The sequence below is a fragment of the Dendropsophus ebraccatus genome, chromosome 6 (assembly GCF_027789765.1).
Source record: "Dendropsophus ebraccatus isolate aDenEbr1 chromosome 6, aDenEbr1.pat, whole genome shotgun sequence".
Classification (NCBI taxonomy): domain Eukaryota; kingdom Metazoa; phylum Chordata; class Amphibia; order Anura; family Hylidae; genus Dendropsophus; species Dendropsophus ebraccatus.
The window spans coordinates 151,098,268-151,117,861 of NC_091459.1; the positions used below are offsets into that span (position 1 = coordinate 151,098,268).

Consider the following 19,594-nt stretch of genomic DNA (forward strand, 5'->3'; position numbering starts at 1 on the left):
GGGGATGCAGCTGTCACACACAGCAGGTGACACTGAGTCACACAATGATACACAACATAACAAAGCCACAAACACACAACCTAAAAGAAGTATCTGGGAGGATCTATAGCTTAACCCCCCCGGCAGCGAACCCCAGACACACACTGCTCATTGCCGCACGTTACATCAATAAACAGACGTGGGGTCCGAGGGGAGCGCTTGCATCTTTATTAAACCTCCATTATACTAAGAGACTCCCCCACCTCGAGCTCCAACATGTCCAGGTCAGGACACGGCGTTTCGTGGGCGCCGCTTTATTGGCAACTGCATGTGCTGGTGACAAAACGAGACATTTGGCAAAATCCCAACGAATGGATTGTCTAGAATGATCTGTTCCAGGTGGAGATCACCACAATGACGAGAGCCACAGTCACAGGGAGGAAAAGTGGGGAGGACGTATACACCGAACACCATGATACCACACAGATAAAGTCAATGACCGTCCCACACAACGCAATCCAGCAATCCTGGGGCAGGAGGTGAGCGGCTTTACGCCCTGCAATACTGGAGACAAGAACCGCCCAGGAGGAGACGAGATCTGCCCAGGAGAAGACAAGAACCGCCCAGGAGGAGACGAGATCTGCCCAGGAGAAGACAAGAACCGCCCAGGAGGAGACGAGATCTGCCCAGGAGGAGACGAGATCTGCCCAGGAGAAGACAAGAACCGCCCAGGAGGAGACGAGATCTGCCCAGGAGGAGACAAGAACCGCCCAGGAGGAGACGAGATCTGCCCAGGAGAAGACAAGAACCGCCCAGGAGGAGACGAGATCTGCCCAGGAGAAGACAAGAACCGCCCAGGAGGAGACGAGATCTGCCCAGGAGAAGACAAGAACCGCCCAGGAGGAGACGAGATCTGCCCAGGAGAAGACAAAAACCGCCCAGGAGAAGACAAGAACCGCCCAGGAGGAGACGAGATCTGCCCAGGAGAAGACAAGAACCGCCCAGGAGAAGACAAGAACCGCCCAGGGAGGGCGACATAAAAACTACCGGTATAAAAAAAATTCACGTCCGGGGGTCCAGTACAAAATGCCCAATACTTCATAGATTCATTGTGCAGTGTTGTCAGGGAGTGGGGGAGGAAAGGTGAGAGTCCTTCATTCAAGGCGATGATGGACGAGGCCGCAGCTCCCCCTTATTGTTCCACAGTATGGAGATGGGGGTCACTCATTTAAATCCAGACAATGATGATGGACGAGGCAGCAGCCCCTCCTCACTGTGCCATAGAACTCATTGGCATCAAGAGTAAAACCATTCATGTTAGAAACAAGGAGCTGGACGGGTCGGTTTTCCGAATTCAGCCAGTACAGAAAAGTGCAGGATCAAGGGGTAGAACACATGATGTGTATGTTGGGGGTTCGCCTTAAGCCCCCCATTTGGTATAATAGCCCTTTTCACTTCCACATTAAGAAAGGACAGGGTGAAGGAAGTCTGCTGGAAGTTCTCAACATCTGGGTGGGACAGAAAGGTGTAACGAGGAACGAGAAAAAACGTTTATCTGCAGAGTACAAAGCTAGGGGCCCACTGCTCGGCCCCCTAGGGTCAGCACACGGACGTCCTGTGCCTCTCAGCCACACAGGGAAGGACCGCACAAGTCTTTGGTTTGCTCTTCCCATTTAGAGTCAGTAGTTGCCCCTGCAGAGCCGGTCCAGGGCAAAATCAGGAGAAGAACTGGTGATGGTGAGAAAGTGCTATGTATTGTGTGGGACCACCGTTCTCCTTCTCCAAAACAGCACAAAATTAGGGTCTCCAGAAGTGACCGGAAGAGAATCCTGTCTGATCCCGCCACTAAACAGAGTCTGGGGTCCAGGGACCTGTAAGGAGAAAACAATGTGACTGAGGGATGGAGTACATGTAGTAGGAGAATAACATGCCCCGTAACGTACCACACTTACTGCATTAGGAGCTCTGCTGCGCGGGGTGCACCGGGGCTCCAGGGGATGGCTGCATGTTAATGACATCACCTACAAAAGACACAAGAGTTAGTTAACCGGTAACACTGCAGCAGAGGAGAACCGGAGAAAGAAGAAGAGAACCGACACAGGAGAGGCGAGAGACACAAGACGAGATCAGATAAGAAAGGAGAGACGAGACAAGACCAGGCGGGAGAGGTGAGGGACACGGACAAGACCAGGCGGGAGATGTGAGGGACACGGACAAGACCAGGCGGGAGAGGTGAGGGACACGGTCAAGACCAGGCGGGAGAGGTGAGGGACACGGTCAAGACCAGGCGGGAGAGCTAAGGGACACTGTCAAGACCAGGCGGGAGAGCTAAGGGACACGGACAAGACCAGGCGGGAGAGGTGAGGGACACGGACAAGACCAAGCGGGAGAGGTGAGGGACACGGTCAAGACCAAGCGGGAGAGGTGAGGGACACGGACAAGACCAAGCGGGAGAGGTGAGGGACACCAGACAAGACCAGGCGGGAGAGGTGAGGGACACGGTCAAGACCAGGCGGGAGAGGTGAGGGACACGGACAAGACCAAGCGGGAGAGGTGAGGGACACCAGACAAGACCAGGCGGGAGAGGTGAGGGACACCAGACAAGACCAGGCGGGAGAGGTGAGGGACACGGACAAGACCAGGCGGGAGAGGTGAGGGACACCAGACAAGACCAGGCGGGAGAGGTGAGGGACACGGTCAAGATAAGGCGGGAGAGCTAAGGGACACGGACAAGACCAGGCGGGAGAGGTGAGGGACACGGACAAGACCAGGCGGAAGAGGTGAGGGACACCAGACAAGACCAGGCGGGAGAGGTGAGGGACACGGACAAGACCAGGCGGGAGAGGTGAGGGACAAGAGACTAGACCAGGCGGGAGAGGTGAGGGACACCAGACAAGACCAGGCGGGAGAGGTGAGGGACACCAGACAAGACCAGGCGGGAGAGGTGAGGGACACCAGACAAGACCAGGCGGGAGAGGTGAGGGACACCAGACAAGACCAGGCGGGAGAGGTGAGGGACGCAGACAAGACCAGGCGAGAGAGGTGAGGGACACGGACGAGACCAGGCGAGAGAGGTGAGGGACACGGACTAGACCAAGCGGGAGAGGTGAGGGACAAGAGACTAGACCAGGAGGGAGAGGGGAGAGACATGAGGCGAGATCAGGCGGGAGAGGTGAAACTAGATCAGAGAAGAGATCAGGCGGAAAAAGGGAAACGAGAAAAGATAAGGCAGGAAAGGTGGGACGAGATCAGAGAAGAGATCAGGCGGGAAAGGGGAGACAAGACAAGATCAGGCAGAAGAGGTGAGATGAGACGAGATCAGGTGGGAAAAGGGGAACAAGGCCAGAAGGGAAAGGGATGACGAGAACAACCAGGATAGGAGAGACATTCACCATCCTCTGCCCGGATCTGAGCCTCCAGGTCCTCAGGGTTCACACACTTATAGGAATCATCCTCTTCCTCAGGTGGTTTACACCGGCCGCAGCAAAAACCGCAACAGCAGCAGCAACAACAGCATGTGATGATACTGAAGCAGATGACCAGGCCCTGGAACATACAAGGTGAGAATCAAACACAACACACGATATGTCCGCCACACTGTACACCCTGATTATTTCACCAGACAACAAAACACCGACAACCAACTATACCGCTACACCTTACACATCAAAACAATCCACCCGACTACACCCTACACCCTGATTATATCACCGCACAGTACAGATCACAGCCCATCACCTCAACTATCCCACCACTATCACACACATCAAAATGCACTGTACCCCGAGCATACTGCCAAACTGTACACATCACAGGTAGCTGAGGTCACAGACTAGTAACCAACCACATCCCAGCCCGCAACCCCACCCGGCACCTCAGTCCTCACCTTAAACCAGCACTTGGACATAAGGAAGTAGTACTTGACGCTCTCCTCCCCGAACTGCTCGGCCACGTAGAGTCCCATGGAGCCGTACTCATCATAAATCTTGCGCTTGTTATCGTCGCTCAGTGTGGTGTTAGCGTTATTGATTTCTTTGAACTTCTCAGCAGCCTCTGGATTATCCGGGTTCTTGTCTGGATGATATCGTAAAGCGAGCTTCCTGAAGGAGAGGCAAGGAGGGAAAAGAGGGTCAGTGCCCACCTCCACCGGCCCCATCATAGTCCCCAGTAGTTATAGCAGACTGCCCTCAGCACTGCTCTTCTCTTGTAGTCTGAGGCCCAGTACACCTCATACCCCACTAGTCACAGCAGGACTCTTCGCTTGTAATGTGGGCACAGTACACCTCATACCCCACTAGTCACAGCAGGACACTTCCCCAGTAATGTGGGCACAGTACACCCCTAGGCGACTAGTCACAGCAGGACTCTTCCCCTGTAATGTGGGCACAGTACACCCCCTATCCCACTAGTCACAGCAGGACACTTCCCCTATAATGTGGGCACAGTACACCCCCTGGCCGACTAGTCGCAGCAGGACTCTTCCCCTGTAATGTGGGCACAGTACACCCCCTGGCCAACTAGTCACAGCAGGACTCTTCCCCTGTAATGTGGGCACAGTACACCCTCTAGGCGACTAGTCACAGCAGGACTCTTCCCCTGTAATGTGGGCACAGTACACCCTCTAGGCGACTAGTCACAGCAGGACTCTTCCCCAGTAATGTGGGCACAGTACACCCCCTAGCTGACTAGTCACAGCAGGACTCTTCCCCAGTAATGTGGGCACAGTACACCCCCTAGCCGACAAGTCACAGAAGGACTCTTCCCCTGTAATGTGGGCACAGTACACCTTCTCCCCCAGGACTCTCCCCCTCTCCTATAGCCTGAGGCACAGTAGACGCAGGGATCTATATCTTCTCTGTATGCTGCAGGTATGTTAACGTGACAAATGATGCAGAACATGTATCACACCTGTGCAGTTACCCCTCTCCCAGCACAAGCTGCAGCAAACTGAGGAAAGAAATTCTGCAAAACTGTGCCAATCCCATATGGCCGGCACAGATCAGCCTCACCGATACGCTTTCTTGATGTCGTCCTGTGACGCCCCCTTCTCCAGCCCCAACACCTGGTACAGGGAGCAGCCCGTCCGGGACATCTTCCTCTGAGGTCTGTGCGGCTCCGACATCCTGTCCTGCAGCAGAAACATACGTGTGGTGAGTGTGTGCTGTCCATACGGGAGGAGCATCCTGTTACGTGTAAGAAGCGTGTGCTGTATGTAGGAGAATCCTGCTATGTGTAATAAGCGTGTGCTGTATGTAGGAGAATCCTGCTATGTGTAATAAGCGTGTGCTGTATGTAGGAGAATCCTGTTATGTGTAGTAAGCGTGTTCTGTGTGTAGGAGAATCCTGTTATGTGTAGTAAGCGTGTTCTGTGTGTAGGAGAATCCTGTTATGTGTAATAAGCGTGTGCTGTGTGTGTAGGAGAATCCTGTTATGTGTAATAAGCGTGTGCTGTGTGTAGGAGAATCCTGTTATGTGTAGTAAGCGTGTGCTGTATGTAGGAGAATCCTGTTATGTGTAATAAGCGTGTGCTGTATGTAGGAGAATCCTGTTATGTGTAATAAGCGTGTGCTGTGTGTGTAGGAGAATCCTGTTATGTGTAATAAGCGTGTGCTGTGTGTGTAGGAGAATTCTGTTATGTGTAATAAGTGTGTGCTGTGTGTGTGTAGGAGAATCCTGTTATGTGTAATAAGTGTGTGCTGTGTGTGTAGGAGAATCCTGCTATGTGTAGTAAGCGTGTGCTGTGTGTGTAGGAGAATCCTGTTATGTGTAATAAGCGTGTGCTGTGTGTGTAGGAGAATCCTGCTATGTGTAGTAAGCGTGTGCTGTGTGTGTAGGAGAATCCTGTTATGTGTAATAAGCGTGTGCTGTGTGTAGGAGAATCCTGTTATGTGTAATAAGCGTGTGCTGTGTGTGTAGGAGAATCCTGTTATGTGTAATAAGCGTGTGCTGTGTGTGTAGGAGAATTCTGTTATGTGTAATAAGTGTGTGCTGTGTGTGTGTAGGAGAATCCTGTTATGTGTAATAAGTGTGTGCTGTGTGTGTAGGAGAATCCTGCTATGTGTAGTAAGCGTGTGCTGTGTGTGTAGGAGAATCCTGTTATGTGTAATAAGCGTGTGCTGTGTGTGTAGGAGAATCCTGCTATGTGTAGTAAGCGTGTGCTGTGTGTGTAGGAGAATCCTGTTATGTGTAATAAGCGTGTGCTGTGTGTAGGAGAATCCTGTTATGTGTAATAAGTGTGTGCTGTGTGTAGGAGAATCCTGTTATGTGTAATAAGTGTGTGCTGTGTGTAGGAGAATCCTGTTATGTGTAATAAGTGTGTGCTGTGTGTAGGAGAATCCTGTTATGTGTAGTAAGCATGTGCTGTGTGTGTAGGAGAATCCTGTTGTGTGTAATAAGCTTGTTCTGTGTGTAGGAGAATCCTGTTATGTGTAATAAGTGTGTGCTGTGTGTAGGAGAATCCTGTTATGTGTAATAAGCGTGTGCTGTGTGTAGGAGAATCCTGTTATGTGTAATAAGCGTGTGCTGTGTGTAGGAGAATCCTATATGTGTAATAAGCGTGTGCTGTGTGTGTAGGAGAATCCTGTTATGTGTAATAAGCGTGTGCTGTGTGTAGGAGAATTCTGTTGTGTAGTAAGCGTGTGCTGTGTGTGTAGGAGAATCCTGTTATGTGTAATAAGCGTGTGCTGTGTGTAGGAGAATCCTGTTATGTGTAATAAGCGTGTGCTGTGTGTAGGAGAATCCTGTTGTGTAATAAGCGTGTGCTGTGTGTAGGAGAATCCTATATGTGTAATAAGCGTGTGCTGTGTGTGTAGGAGAATCCTGTTATGTGTAATAAGTGTGTGCTGTGTGTGAAGGAGAATCCTATATGTGTAATAAGTGTGTGCTGTGTGTAGGAGAATCCTGTTATGTGTAATAAGCGTGTGCTGTGTGTGAAGGAGAATCCTATATGTGTAATAAGTGTGTGCTGTGTGTAGAAGAATCCTGTTATGTGTAGTAAGCGTGTGCTGTGTGTAGGAGAATCCTGTTATGTGTAATAAGTGTGTGCTGTGTGTAGGAGAATCCTGTTATGTGTAATAAGCGTGTGCTGTGTGTAGGAGAATCCTGTTATGTGTAATAAGCGTGTGCTGTGTGTGAAGGAGAATCCTATATGTGTAATAAGTGTGTGCTGTGTGTAGGAGAATCCTGTTATGTGTAGTAAGCGTGTGCTGTGTGTGAAGGAGAATCCTATATGTGTAATAAGCGTGTGCTGTGTGTGTAGGAGAATTCTGTTATGTGTAATAAGCGTGTGCTGTGTGTAGGAGAATCCTGTTATGTGTAATAAGCGTGTGCTGTGTGTAGGAGAATCCTGCTATGTGTAATAAGCGTGTGCTGTGTGTAGGAGAATCCTGTTATGTGTAATAAGCGTGTGCTGTGTGTAGGGGGAATCCTGTTATGTGTAGTAAGCGTGTGCTGTGTGTGTAGGAGAATCCTGTTATGTGTAGTAAGTGTGTGCTGTGTGTGTAGGAGAATCCTGTTATGTGTAATAAGCGTGTGCTGTGTGTAGGAGAATCCTATATGTGTAATAAGCGTGTGCTGTGTGTGTAGGAGAATCCTGTTATGTGTAATAAGCGTGTGCTGTGTGTAGGAGAATCCTGTTATGTGTAATAAGCGTGTGCTGTGTGTGAAGGAGAATCCTATATGTGTAATAAGTGTGTGCTGTGTGTAGGAGAATCCTGTTATGTGTAGTAAGCGTGTGCTGTGTGTGAAGGAGAATCCTATATGTGTAATAAGCGTGTGCTGTGTGTGTAGGAGAATTCTGTTATGTGTAATAAGCGTGTGCTGTGTGTAGGAGAATCCTGTTATGTGTAATAAGCGTGTGCTGTGTGTAGGAGAATCCTGCTATGTGTAATAAGCGTGTGCTGTGTGTAGGGGGAATCCTGTTATGTGTAGTAAGCGTGTGCTGTGTGTGTAGGAGAATCCTGTTATGTGTAGTAAGTGTGTGCTGTGTGTGTAGGAGAATCCTGTTATGTGTAATAAGCGTGTGCTGTGTGTAGGAGAATCCTGTTATGTGTGATAAGCGTGTGCTGTGTGTGTAGGAGAATCCTGTTATGTGTAATAAGCGTGTGCTGTGTGTGTAGGAGAATCCTGTTATGTGTAATAAGTGTGTGCTGTGTGTGTAGGAGAATCCTGTTATGTGTAGTAAGCGTGTGCTGTGTGTAGGAGAATCCTGTTATGTGTAATAAGCGTGTGCTGTGTGTAGGAGAATCCTGTTATGTGTAATAAGCGTGTGCTGTGTGTAGGAGAATCCTGTTATGTGTAGTAAGCGTGTGCTGTGTGTAGGAGAATCCTGTTGTGTGTAGTAAGCGTGTGCTGTGTGTGTAGGAGAATCCTGTTATGTGTAATAAGCGTGTGCTGTGTGTGAAGGAGAATCCTGTTGTGTAGTAAGCGTGTGCTGTGTGTAGGAGAATCCTGTTATGTGTAATAAGCGTGTGCTGTGTGTGTAGGAGAATCCTGTTGTGTGTAATAAGCTTGTTCTGTGTGTAGGAGAATCCTGTTATGTGTAATAAGCGTGTGCTGTGTGTGTAGGAGAATCCTGTTATGTGTAATAAGCGTGTGCTGTGTGTAGGAGATTCCTGTTATGTGTAATAAGCGTGTGCTGTGTGTAGGAGAATCCTGTTATGTGTAATAAGCGTGTGCTGTGTGTAGGAGAATCCTGTTATGTGTAATAAGTGTGTGCTGTGTGTGTAGGAGAATCCTGTTATGTGTAGTAAGCGTGTGCTGTGTGTGTAGGAGAATCCTGTTATGTGTAATAAGCGTGTGCTGTGTGTAGGAGAATCCTGTTATGTGTAATAAGCGTGTGCTGTGTGTAGGAGAATCCTGTTATGTGTAGTAAGCGTGTGCTGTGTGTAGGAGAATCCTGTTATGTGTAATAAGCGTGTGCTGTGTGTAGGAGAATCCTGTTGTGTGTAGTAAGCGTGTGCTGTGTGTGTAGGAGAATCCTGTTATGTGTAATAAGCGTGTGCTGTGTGTGAAGGAGAATCCTGTTGTGTAGTAAGCGTGTGCTGTGTGTAGGAGAATCCTGTTATGTGTAATAAGCGTGTGCTGTGTGTGTAGGAGAATCCTGTTGTGTGTAATAAGCTTGTTCTGTGTGTAGGAGAATCCTGTTATGTGTAATAAGCGTGTGCTGTGTGTGTAGGAGAATCCTGTTATGTGTAATAAGCGTGTGCTGTGTGTAGGAGATTCCTGTTATGTGTAATAAGCGTGTGCTGTGTGTAGGAGAATCCTGTTATGTGTAATAAGCGTGTGCTGTGTGTAGGAGAATCCTGTTGTGTGTAGTAAGTGTGTGTGAAGGAGAATCCTGTTGTGTAGTAAGCGTGTGCTGTGTGTGTAGGAGAATATTGTTATGTGTAATAAGTGTGTGCTGTGTGTAGGAGAATCCTGGTATGTGTAGTAAGTGTGTGCTGTGTGTGTAGGAGAATCCTGTTATGTGTAGTAAGCGTGTGCTGTGTGTAGGAGAATCCTGCTATGTGTAATAAGCGTGTGCTGTGTGTAGGAGAATCCTGCTATGTGTAATAAGCGTGTGCTGTGTGTAGGAGAATCCTGTTATGTGTAGTAAGCGTGTGATGTGTGTATGAGAATCCTGTTATGTGTAATAAGCGTGTGCTGTGTGTGTAGGAGATTCCTGTTATGTGTAGTAAGTGTGTGCTGTGTGTGTAGGAGAATCCTGTTATGTATAATAAGCGTGTGCTGTGTGTAGGAGAATCCTGTTGTGTAATAAGCGTGTGCTGTGTGTGTAGGAGAATCCTGTTATGTGTAGTAAGCGTGTGCTGTGTGTAGGAGAATCCTGCTATGTGTAATAAGCGTGTGCTGTGTGTGTAGGAGAATCCTGTTATGTGTAGTAAGCGTGTGCTGTGTGTAGGAGAATCCTGTTATGTGTAGTAAGCGTGTGCTGTGTGTAGGAGAATCCTGTTACGTGTAGTAAGCGTGTGCTGTGTGTAGGAGAATCCTGTTACGTGTAGTAAGCGTGTGCTGTGTGTGTGTGGGAGCATTGTGATACATGTTGTAACCATTTAAATACTGCATAAATAAAAAGTAACCGGAAACAATGACAATGCAGTGAGGACAAAGGCCAGAGAAAGCTCAACTCTGCTTCATCTGTGACTGGTTACATGCACCCTCATCCCACACACAGAGCCCAGCCGTGTCACAACTCTCACACACACACACACACACACAGTCCAGCCGTGTCACAGCTCACACACACACACAGCCCAGCCGTGTCACAGCTCTCACACACACACACAGCCGTGTCACAGCTCACACACACACACACACACACAGCCCAGCCGTGTCACAGCTCACACACACACACAGCCCAGCCGTGTCACAGCTCACACACACACACAGCCCAGCCGTGTCACAGCTCACACTCACACACACACACACAGAGCCCAGCCGTGTCACAGCTCACACACACAGAGCCCAGCTATGTCACAGCTCACACACACAGAGCCCAGCCGTGTTACAGCTCACACACACACAGAGCCCAGCCGTGTCACAACTCACACACACAGAGCCCAGCCGTGTCACAACTCACACACAGAGCCCGGCCGTGTCACAGCTCACACACAGAGCCCGGCCGTGTCACAGCTCACACACAAACAGAGCCCAGCCGTGTCACAGCTCACACACAGAGCCCAGCCGTGTCACAGCTCACACACACACAGAGCCCAGCCGTGTCACAGCTCACACACACAGAGCCCAGCCGTGTCACAGCTCACACACACAGAGCCCAGCCGTGTCACAGCTCACACACACAGAGCCCAGCCGTGTCACAGCACCCACACACACAGAGCCCAGCCGTGTCACAGCTCACACACACAGAGCCCAGCCGTGTCACAGCTCACACACACAGAGCCCAGCCGTGTCACAGCTCACACACACAGAGCCCGGCCGTGTCACAGCTCTCACACACAGAGCCCAGCCGTGTCACAGCTCACACACACTCAGAGCCCAGCCGTGTCACAGCTTACCCACACACACAGAGCCCAGCCGTGTCACAGCTCACACACACAGAGCCCGGCCGTGTCACAGCTCTCACACACACAGAGCCCGGCCGTGTCACAGCTCACACACACACACACACAGAGCCCAGCCGTGTCACAGCTCTCACACACACACAGCCCAGTCGTGTCACAGCTCACACACACACAGAGCCCGGCCGTGTCACAGCTCACACACACACACAGAGCCCAGCCGTGTCACAGCTCACACACACACAGAGCCCAGCCGTGTCACAGCTCACCCACACACACACACAGCCCAGCCGTGTCACAGCTCACACACACACACACAGCCCAGCCGTGTCTCAGCTCACACACACACAGAGCCCGGCCGTGTCACAGCTCTCACACACACACAGCCCAGTCGTGTCACAGCTCACACACAAAGAGCCCAGCCGTGTCACAGCTCACACACACAGAGCCCGGCCTGGTCACAGCTCACACACACACACACACACACACACACAGAGCCCAGCCGTGTCACAGCTCTCACACACACACAGCCCAGCCGTGTCACAGCTCACCCACACACACAGAGCCCAACCGTGTCACAGCTCACACACACACACACAGCCCAGCCGTGTCACAGCTCTCACACACACACAGCCCAGCCGTGTCACAGCTCACACACACAGAGCCCGGCCGTGTCACAGCTCACACACACACACAGCCCAGCCGTGTCACAGCTCACACACACAGAGCCCGGCCGTGTCACAGCTCACACACACACACACACACACACAGAGCCCAGCCGTGTCACAGCTCACACACACACACACACACACACACACACACAGAGCCCAGCCGTGTCACAGCTCACACACACACAGAGCCCAGCCGTGTCACAGCTCACACACAGAGCCCGGCCGTGTCACAGCTCACACACACACAGAGCCCAGCCGTGTCACAGCTCACACACACACACACAGAGCCCGGCCGTGTCACAGCTCACACACACAGAGCCCAGCCGTGTCACAGCTCACACACACAGAGCCCAGCCGTGTCACAGCTCACACACAGAGCCCAGCCGTGTCACAGCTCACACACAGAGCCCAGCCGTGTCACAGCTCACACACACACAGAGCCCAGCTGTGTCACAGCACCCACACACACAGAGCCCAGTCATGTCACAGCTCACACACACACACACACACACACACAGCCCAGCCGTGTCACAGCTCACACACAGAGCCCGGCCGTGTCACAGCTCACACACACAGAGCCCAGCCGTGTCACAACTCACCAACACACAGAGCCCAGCTATGTCACAGCTCACACACACACACAGCCCAGTCGTGTCACAGCTCACACACACACAGAGCCCAGCCGTGTCACAGCTCACACACACAGAGCCCGGCAGTGTCACAGCTCACACACACACACACACACACACACAGAGCCCAGCCGTGTCACAGCTCACACACAGAGCCTGGCCGTGTCACAGCTCACACACAGAGCCTGGCCGTGTCACAGCTCACACACAGAGCCTGGCCGTGTCACAGCTCACACACACACACAGAGCCCGGCCGTGTCACAGCTCACACACACACACACAGCCCAGCCGTGTCACAGCTCTCACACACACCCACAGAGCCCAGCCGTGTCACAGCTCACACACACACAGAGCCCAGCCGTGTCACAGCTCTCACACACACACAGCCCAGTCGTGTCACAGCTCACACACACACACAGCCCAGCCGTGTCACAGCTCTCACACACACACAGCCCAGTCGTGTCACAGCTCACACACACACACACACAGAGCCCAGCCGTGTCACAGCTCACACACACACACAGCCCAGCCATGTCACAGCTCACACACACACACAGAGCCCAGCCATGTCACAGCTCACACACACACACACAGCCCAGCCGTGTCACAGCTCACACACACACAGAGCCAAGCCGTGTCACAGCTCACACACACACAGAGCCAAGCCGTGTCACAGCTCACACACACACAGAGCCCAGCGGTGTCACAGCTCACACACACACACACAGCCCAGCCGTGTCACAGCTCACACACACACAGAGCCCAGCCGTGTCACAGCTCACACACACACAGAGCCAAGCCGTGTCACAGCTCACACACACACAGAGCCCAGCCGTGTCACAGCTCACACACACAGCCCAGCCGTGTCACAGCTCACAAACACACACACAGCCCAGCCGTGTCACAGCTCACACACACACACAGAGCCCAGCCGTGTCACAGCTCACACACAGAGCGCAGCCGTGTCACACACACACACAGAGCCCGGCCGTGTCACAGCTCACACACTAGTGAGAAGAGGATGACCCCTGCGGAGAGGAGTGGGCTCTGCATCATGGCCCCAAAAATAGCAGACGCACGGCCCCCCTTACACCCCCCTTGTCACTAGCGCCCGTCACATCAGGGAAATAAGAGCTGTGAGCGCCCTCGTACTGACCGCACACAACACGGGTGATGAACTTTCCGGTAGGTGACGGCCCCTAAGAGCGAGAAACAAGGCACAGGGACAAAGCAGAAGATAATCTGCCCGCACAGCAGAGGCGACCTCTGAACCCGCACTAATCAGCTTATCTGTGTACAGTGCACAGGTGACAGGCGGAGCCGCCGCGGCCAGGCACATATCTCCATGCAGCCTGATACTGCAACTTGTCACTGCGTAACTGCAACAGTCACCGCGCACCCCCCCCCCCCAGCAGTCACCGCGCACCCCCCCAACAGTCACCGCGCACCCCCCCCCAGCAGTCACCGCGCACCCCCCCAACAGTCACCGCGCACCCCCCCAACAGTCACCGCGCACCCCCCCAACAGTCACCGCGCAACCCCCCAACAGTCACCGCGCAACCCCCCCAACAGTCACCGCGCAACCCCCCCAACAGTCACAGCGCACCCCCCCACCCGTCACCGCGCACCCCCCCCAGCAGTTACCGCGCAACCCCCCCCAACAGTCAAAGCGCAACCCCCCAACAGTCACCGCGCACCCCCGCAACAGTCACCGCGCACCCCCCCAACAGTCACCGCGCACCCCCCCAACAGTCACCGCGCACCCCCCCAACAGTCACCGTGCAACCCCCCCAATAGTCACCGCACAAAACCCCCAACAGTCACCGCACAAACCCCCCCCCCCCAACAGTCACCGCACAAACCCCCCCCCCCCCCCAACAGTCACCGCGCAATTGGGGGAGATCACACTATTGTAGGGTCACTATGGGGGATCACACTATTGTAGGGTCACTATGGGGGATCACACTATTATAGGGTCACTATGGGGGATCACACTATCATAGGGTCACTATGGGGGATCACACTATTATAGCGTCGCTATGGGGGGGATCACACTATTGTAGGGTCACTATGGGGGATCACACTATTATAGGGTCACTATGGGGGATCACACTATTATAGGGTCACTATGGGGGATCACACTATTATAGGGTCACTATGGGGGGAGGGGATCACACTATTACAGGGTCACTATGGGGAAGATCACACTATTATAGGGTCACTATGGGGGATCACACTATTATAGGGTCACTATGGGGGATCACACTATTATAGGGTCACTATGGGGGATCACACTATTATAGCGTCGCTATGGGGGGGATCACACTATTATAGGGTCACTATGGGGGATCACACTATTGTAGGGTCACTATGGGGGATCACACTATTATACGGTCACTACGGGGGGATCACCCTATTATAGCGTCGCTATGGGGGGGATCACACTATTATCTGGCCACTATGGGGGATCACACTATTATAGGGTCAATATGGGGGATCACACTATTACAGGGTCACTATGGGGGGATCACACTATTACAGGGTCACTATGGGGGGGATCACACTATTATAGGGTCACTATGGGGGGATCACACTATTATCTGGTCACTATGGGGGGATCACACTATTACAGGGTCACTATGGGGGATCACACTATTATAGGGTCACTATGGGGGGATCACACTATTATAGGGTCACTATGGGGGGGATCACACTATTATAGGGTCACTATGGGGGGAGGGGATCACACTATTACAGGGTGACTATGGGGGGAGGGGACCACGCTATTATAGGGTCACTATGGGGGGAGGGGATCACACTATTATAGGGTCACTATGGGGGGAGGGGATCACACTATTATAGGGTCACTATGGGGGGAGGGGATCACACTATTATAGGGTCACTATGGGGGGAGAGGATCACACTATTACAGGGTCACTGTGGGGGGATCACACTATTACAGGGTCACTATGGGGGGATCACACTATTACAGGGTCACTATGGGGGGGATCACACTATTATAGGGTCACTATGGGGGGGATCACACTATTATAGGGTCACTATGGGGGGGATCACACTATTATAGGGTGACTATGGGGGGAGGGGATCACGCTATTATAGGGTCACTATGGGGGGAGGGGATCACACTATTACAGGGTCACTATGGGGGATCACACTATTACAGGGTCACTATGGGGGATCACACTATTACAGGGTCACTATGGGGGGATCACACTATTATAGGGTCACTATGGGGGGGGATCACACTATTACAGGGTCACTATGGGGGGAGGGGATCACACTATTACAGGGTCACTGTGGGGGGAGGGGATCACACTATTACAGGGTCACTATGGGGGTGGTCACACTATTATAGGGTCACTATGGGGTGGATCACACTATTATAGGGTGACTATGGGGGGAGGGGATCACACTATTACAGGGTGACTATGGGGGGGGATCACACTATTACAGGGTGACTATGGGGGGAGGGGATCACACTATTACAAGGTCACTATGGGGGGAGGTGATCACACTATTATAGGGTCACTATGGGGGGAGGGGATCACACTATTATAGGGTCACTATGGGGGGAGGGGATCACACTATTATAGGGTCACTATGGGGGAGGGGATCACACTATTATAGGGTCACTATGGGGGGAGGGGATCACACTATTACAGGGTCACTATGGGGGGATCACACTATTACAGGGTCACTATGGGGGGAGGGGGATCACACTATTACAGGGTGACTATGGGGGGGAGGGGATCACACTATTACAAGGTCACTATGGGGGGAGGTGATCACACTATTATAGGGTCACTATGGGGGGAGGGGATCACACTATTATAGGGTCACTATGGGGGGAGGGGATCACACTATTATAGGGTCACTATGGGGGGAGGGGATCACACTATTACAGGGTCACTATTGGGGGATCACACTATTACAGGGTCACTATGGGGGGAGGGGGATCACACTATTACAGGGTCACTATGGGGGGATCACACTATTATAGGGTCACTATGGGGGGAGGGGATCACACTATTATAGGTTCACTATGGGGGTGGTCACACTATTATAGGGTCACTATGGGGGGATCACACTATTACAGGGTCACTATGGGGGGAGGGGGATCACACTATTACAGGGTCACTATGGGGGGATCACACTATTACAGGATCACTATGGGGGGAGGGGATCACACTATTATAGGTTCACTATGGGGGTGGTCACACTATTATAGGGTCACTATGGGGGGATCACACTATTACAGGGTCACTATGGGGGGAGGGGATCACACTATTACAGGGTCACTATGGGGGGGGTCACACTATTATAGGGTCACTATGGGGGGATCACACTATTATAGGGTCACTATGGGGTGGTCACACTATTACAGGGTCACTATGGGGGGATCACACTATTACAGGGTCACTATGGGGGATCACACTATTACAGGGTCACTATGGGGGGATCACACTATTACAGGGTCACTATGGGGGGATCACACTATTATAGGGTCACTATGGGGGGAGGGGATCACACTATTACAGGGTGACTATGGGGGGGATCACACTATTATAGGGTCACTATGGGGGGAGGGGATCACACTATTACAGGGTCACTATGGGGGGAGGGGATCACACTATTACAGGGTCACTATGGGGGGGGTCACACTATTATAGGGTCACTATGGGGGGATCACACTATTACAGGGTCACTATGGGGGGATCACACTATTACAGGGTCACTATGGGGGGATCACACTATTACAGGGTCACTATGGGGGGATCACACTATTATAGGGTCACTATGGGGGGAGGGGATCACACTATTATAGGGTCACTATGGGGGGAGGGGATCACACTATTACAGGGTCACTATGGGGGGGATCACACTATTACAGGGTCACTATGGGGGGATCACACTATTATAGGGTCACTATGGGGGGAGGGGATCACACTATTATAGGGTCACTATGGGGGTGGTCACACTATTACAGGGTCACTATGGGGGGATCACACTATTATAGGGTCACTATGGGGGGAGGGGATCACACTATTACAGGGTCACTATGGGGGGATCACACTATTACAGGGTCACTATGGGGGGATCACACTATTATAGGGTCACTATGGGGGGAGGGGATCACACTATTACAGGGTCACTATGGGGGGGTCACACTATTATAGGGTCACTATGGGGTGGATCACACTATTATAGGGTCACTATGGGGGGGATCACACTATTATAGGGTCACTATGGGGGGGGGATCACACTATTATAGGGTCACTATGGGGGGGATCACACTATTATAGGGTCACTATGGGGGGGGGATCACACTATTATAGGGTCACTATGGGGGGAGGGGATCACACTATTACAGGGTCACTATGGGGGGGTCACACTATTATAGGGTCACTATGGGGGGATCACACTATTATAGGGTCACTATGGGGGGAGGGGATCACACTATTACAGGGTGACTATGGGGGGGGGATCACACTATTATAGGGTCACTATGGGGGGGGGGGATCACACTATTATAGGGTCACTATGGGGGGGGAGGGGATCACACTATTACAGGGTGACTATGGGGGGGGGATCACACTATTATAGGGTCACTATGGGGGGAGGGGATCACACTATTACAGGGTGACTATGGGGGGGGGATCACACTATTATAGGGTCACTATGGGGGGGGGGATCACACTATTATAGGGTCACTATGGGGGGGAGGGGATCACACTATTACAGGGTGACTATGGGGGGGGATCACACTATTATAGGGTCACTATGGGGGGAGGGGATCACACTATTATAGGGTCACTATGGGGGGAGGGGATCACACTATTATAGGGTCACTATGGGGGGGAGGGGATCACACTATTATAGGGTCACTATGGGGGGATCACACTATTATAGGGTCACTATGGGGGGAGAGGATCACACTATTACAGGGTCACTATGGGGGGGTCACACTATTATAGGGTCACTATGGGGGATCACACTATTATAGGGTCACTATGGGGGGATCACACTATTATAGGGTCACTATGGGGGGAGGGGATCACACTATTATAGGGTCACTATGGGGGGATCACACTATTATAGGGTCACTATGGGGGGAGGGGATCACACTATTATAGGGTCACTATGGGGGGATCACACTATTATAGGGTCACTATGGGGGGAGGGGATCACACTATTACAGGGTCACTATGGGGGGATCACACTATTATAGGGTCACTATGGGGGGAGGGGATCACACTATTATAGGGTCACTATGGGGGGATCACACTATTATAGGGTCACTATGGGGGGAGAGGATCACACTATTACAGGGTCACTATGGGGGGAGGGGATCACACTATTATAGGGTCACTATGGGGGGAGGGGATCACACTATTATAGGGTCACTATGGGGGGAGGGGATCACACTATTACAGGGTCACTATGGGGGGATCACACTATTATAGGGTCACTATGGGGGGAGAGGATCACACTATTACAGGGTCACACTATTATAGGGTCACTATGGGGGGAGGGGATCACACTATTATAGGGTCACTATGGGGTGGTCACACTATTATAGGGTCACTATGGGGGGAGGGGATCACACTCGCCTCTGTCAGTGACCTCACCCTCCGCTCACGGTTCGTGTTTCCAGATCCCGGAAGTTCAGGCAGATTCCGCCCCGCCCATTTTTGGTCCAGGAACAACAATCCTTGACCGCGCCCACCGACAGATTCTGCTGACGTCACTAGGTGTACCGGCGGCCATGTTTAGTTAGGGCATGAACCGCCGAGACAGGACATTGCAGCGATCTGCGCGCTATTACCCGCACTGTGCTCTATTATCTGTCCTGTGTGCTCTATTCCCCGTCCTCTGCTCTATTGTCCATCTTCTGCGCTCTATTACCAGTCCTGTTCCCTATTTCCCATCCTCTGCGCTCCATTACCCGCCCTGCGCTCTATTACCCGTCCTCAGCGCTCCATTATCAGTCCTGTGCTCTATTACCCGTCCTCTGCGCTCCATTCCCTGTCCTGTGCTCTATTACCCGTCCTCTGCGCTCCATTATCAGTCCTGTGCGCTCTATTACCCGTCCTCGGCGCTCCATTCCCTGTCCTGTGCTCTATTACCCGTCCTCTGCGCTCTATTACATGTCCTTTGCGCTCCATTATCAGTTCTGTGCGCTCTATTACCCGTCCTCTGCGCTCCATTATCAGTCCTGTGCTCTATTACCCGTCCTCGGCGCTCCATTATCAGTCCTGTGCTCTATTACCCGTCCTCA

At 52.0% G+C, this 19,594-nt stretch overlaps 1 protein-coding gene across 3 annotated transcripts; it reads right to left on the reverse strand.

Annotated features, from left to right (window-relative positions):
- Positions 1 to 184: 184 nt before the first annotated feature.
- Positions 185 to 19,007, reverse strand: DNAJC5G (DnaJ heat shock protein family (Hsp40) member C5 gamma). 3 transcript variants are annotated; one of them, XM_069973276.1, is made up of 6 exons: positions 18,945 to 19,007; positions 4,989 to 5,107; positions 3,866 to 4,079; positions 3,372 to 3,525; positions 1,932 to 2,000; positions 185 to 1,850 (listed from the first exon to the last, which is right to left on the reverse strand). In XM_069973276.1, the coding sequence occupies exons 2-5, from the start codon at positions 5,099 to 5,101 to the stop codon at positions 1,936 to 1,938; spliced, it is 546 nt and encodes a 181-aa protein (XP_069829377.1). In that variant the 5' UTR covers positions 5,102 to 5,107; positions 18,945 to 19,007; the 3' UTR covers positions 185 to 1,850; positions 1,932 to 1,935. The 3 variants fall into 3 exon arrangements, with proteins under 3 accessions (XP_069829377.1, XP_069829376.1, XP_069829375.1); XM_069973275.1 differs by having other exon boundaries at positions 18,927 to 18,992; XM_069973274.1 differs by lacking the exon at positions 18,945 to 19,007 and adding an exon at positions 13,451 to 13,647.
- Positions 19,008 to 19,594: the final 587 nt, after the last annotated feature.

What these genes read in the sequence shown, in the direction of transcription:
- DNAJC5G (XM_069973274.1), bottom strand. Translation starts at nt 13,633, where the DNA reads ATGTGCCTGGCCGCGGCGGCTCCGCCTGTCACCTGTGCACTGTACACA. An exon ending in GACATCAAGAAAGCGTATCG is followed by an intron (nt 4,080 to 4,988) that starts GTGAGGCTGATC and finishes CCTCTCCTTCAG; the next exon opens with GAAGCTCGCTTTACGATATC. An exon ending in TCAGATCCGGGCAGAGGATG is followed by an intron (nt 2,001 to 3,371) that starts GTGAATGTCTCT and finishes TGTCTTTTGTAG; the next exon opens with GTGATGTCATTAACATGCAG.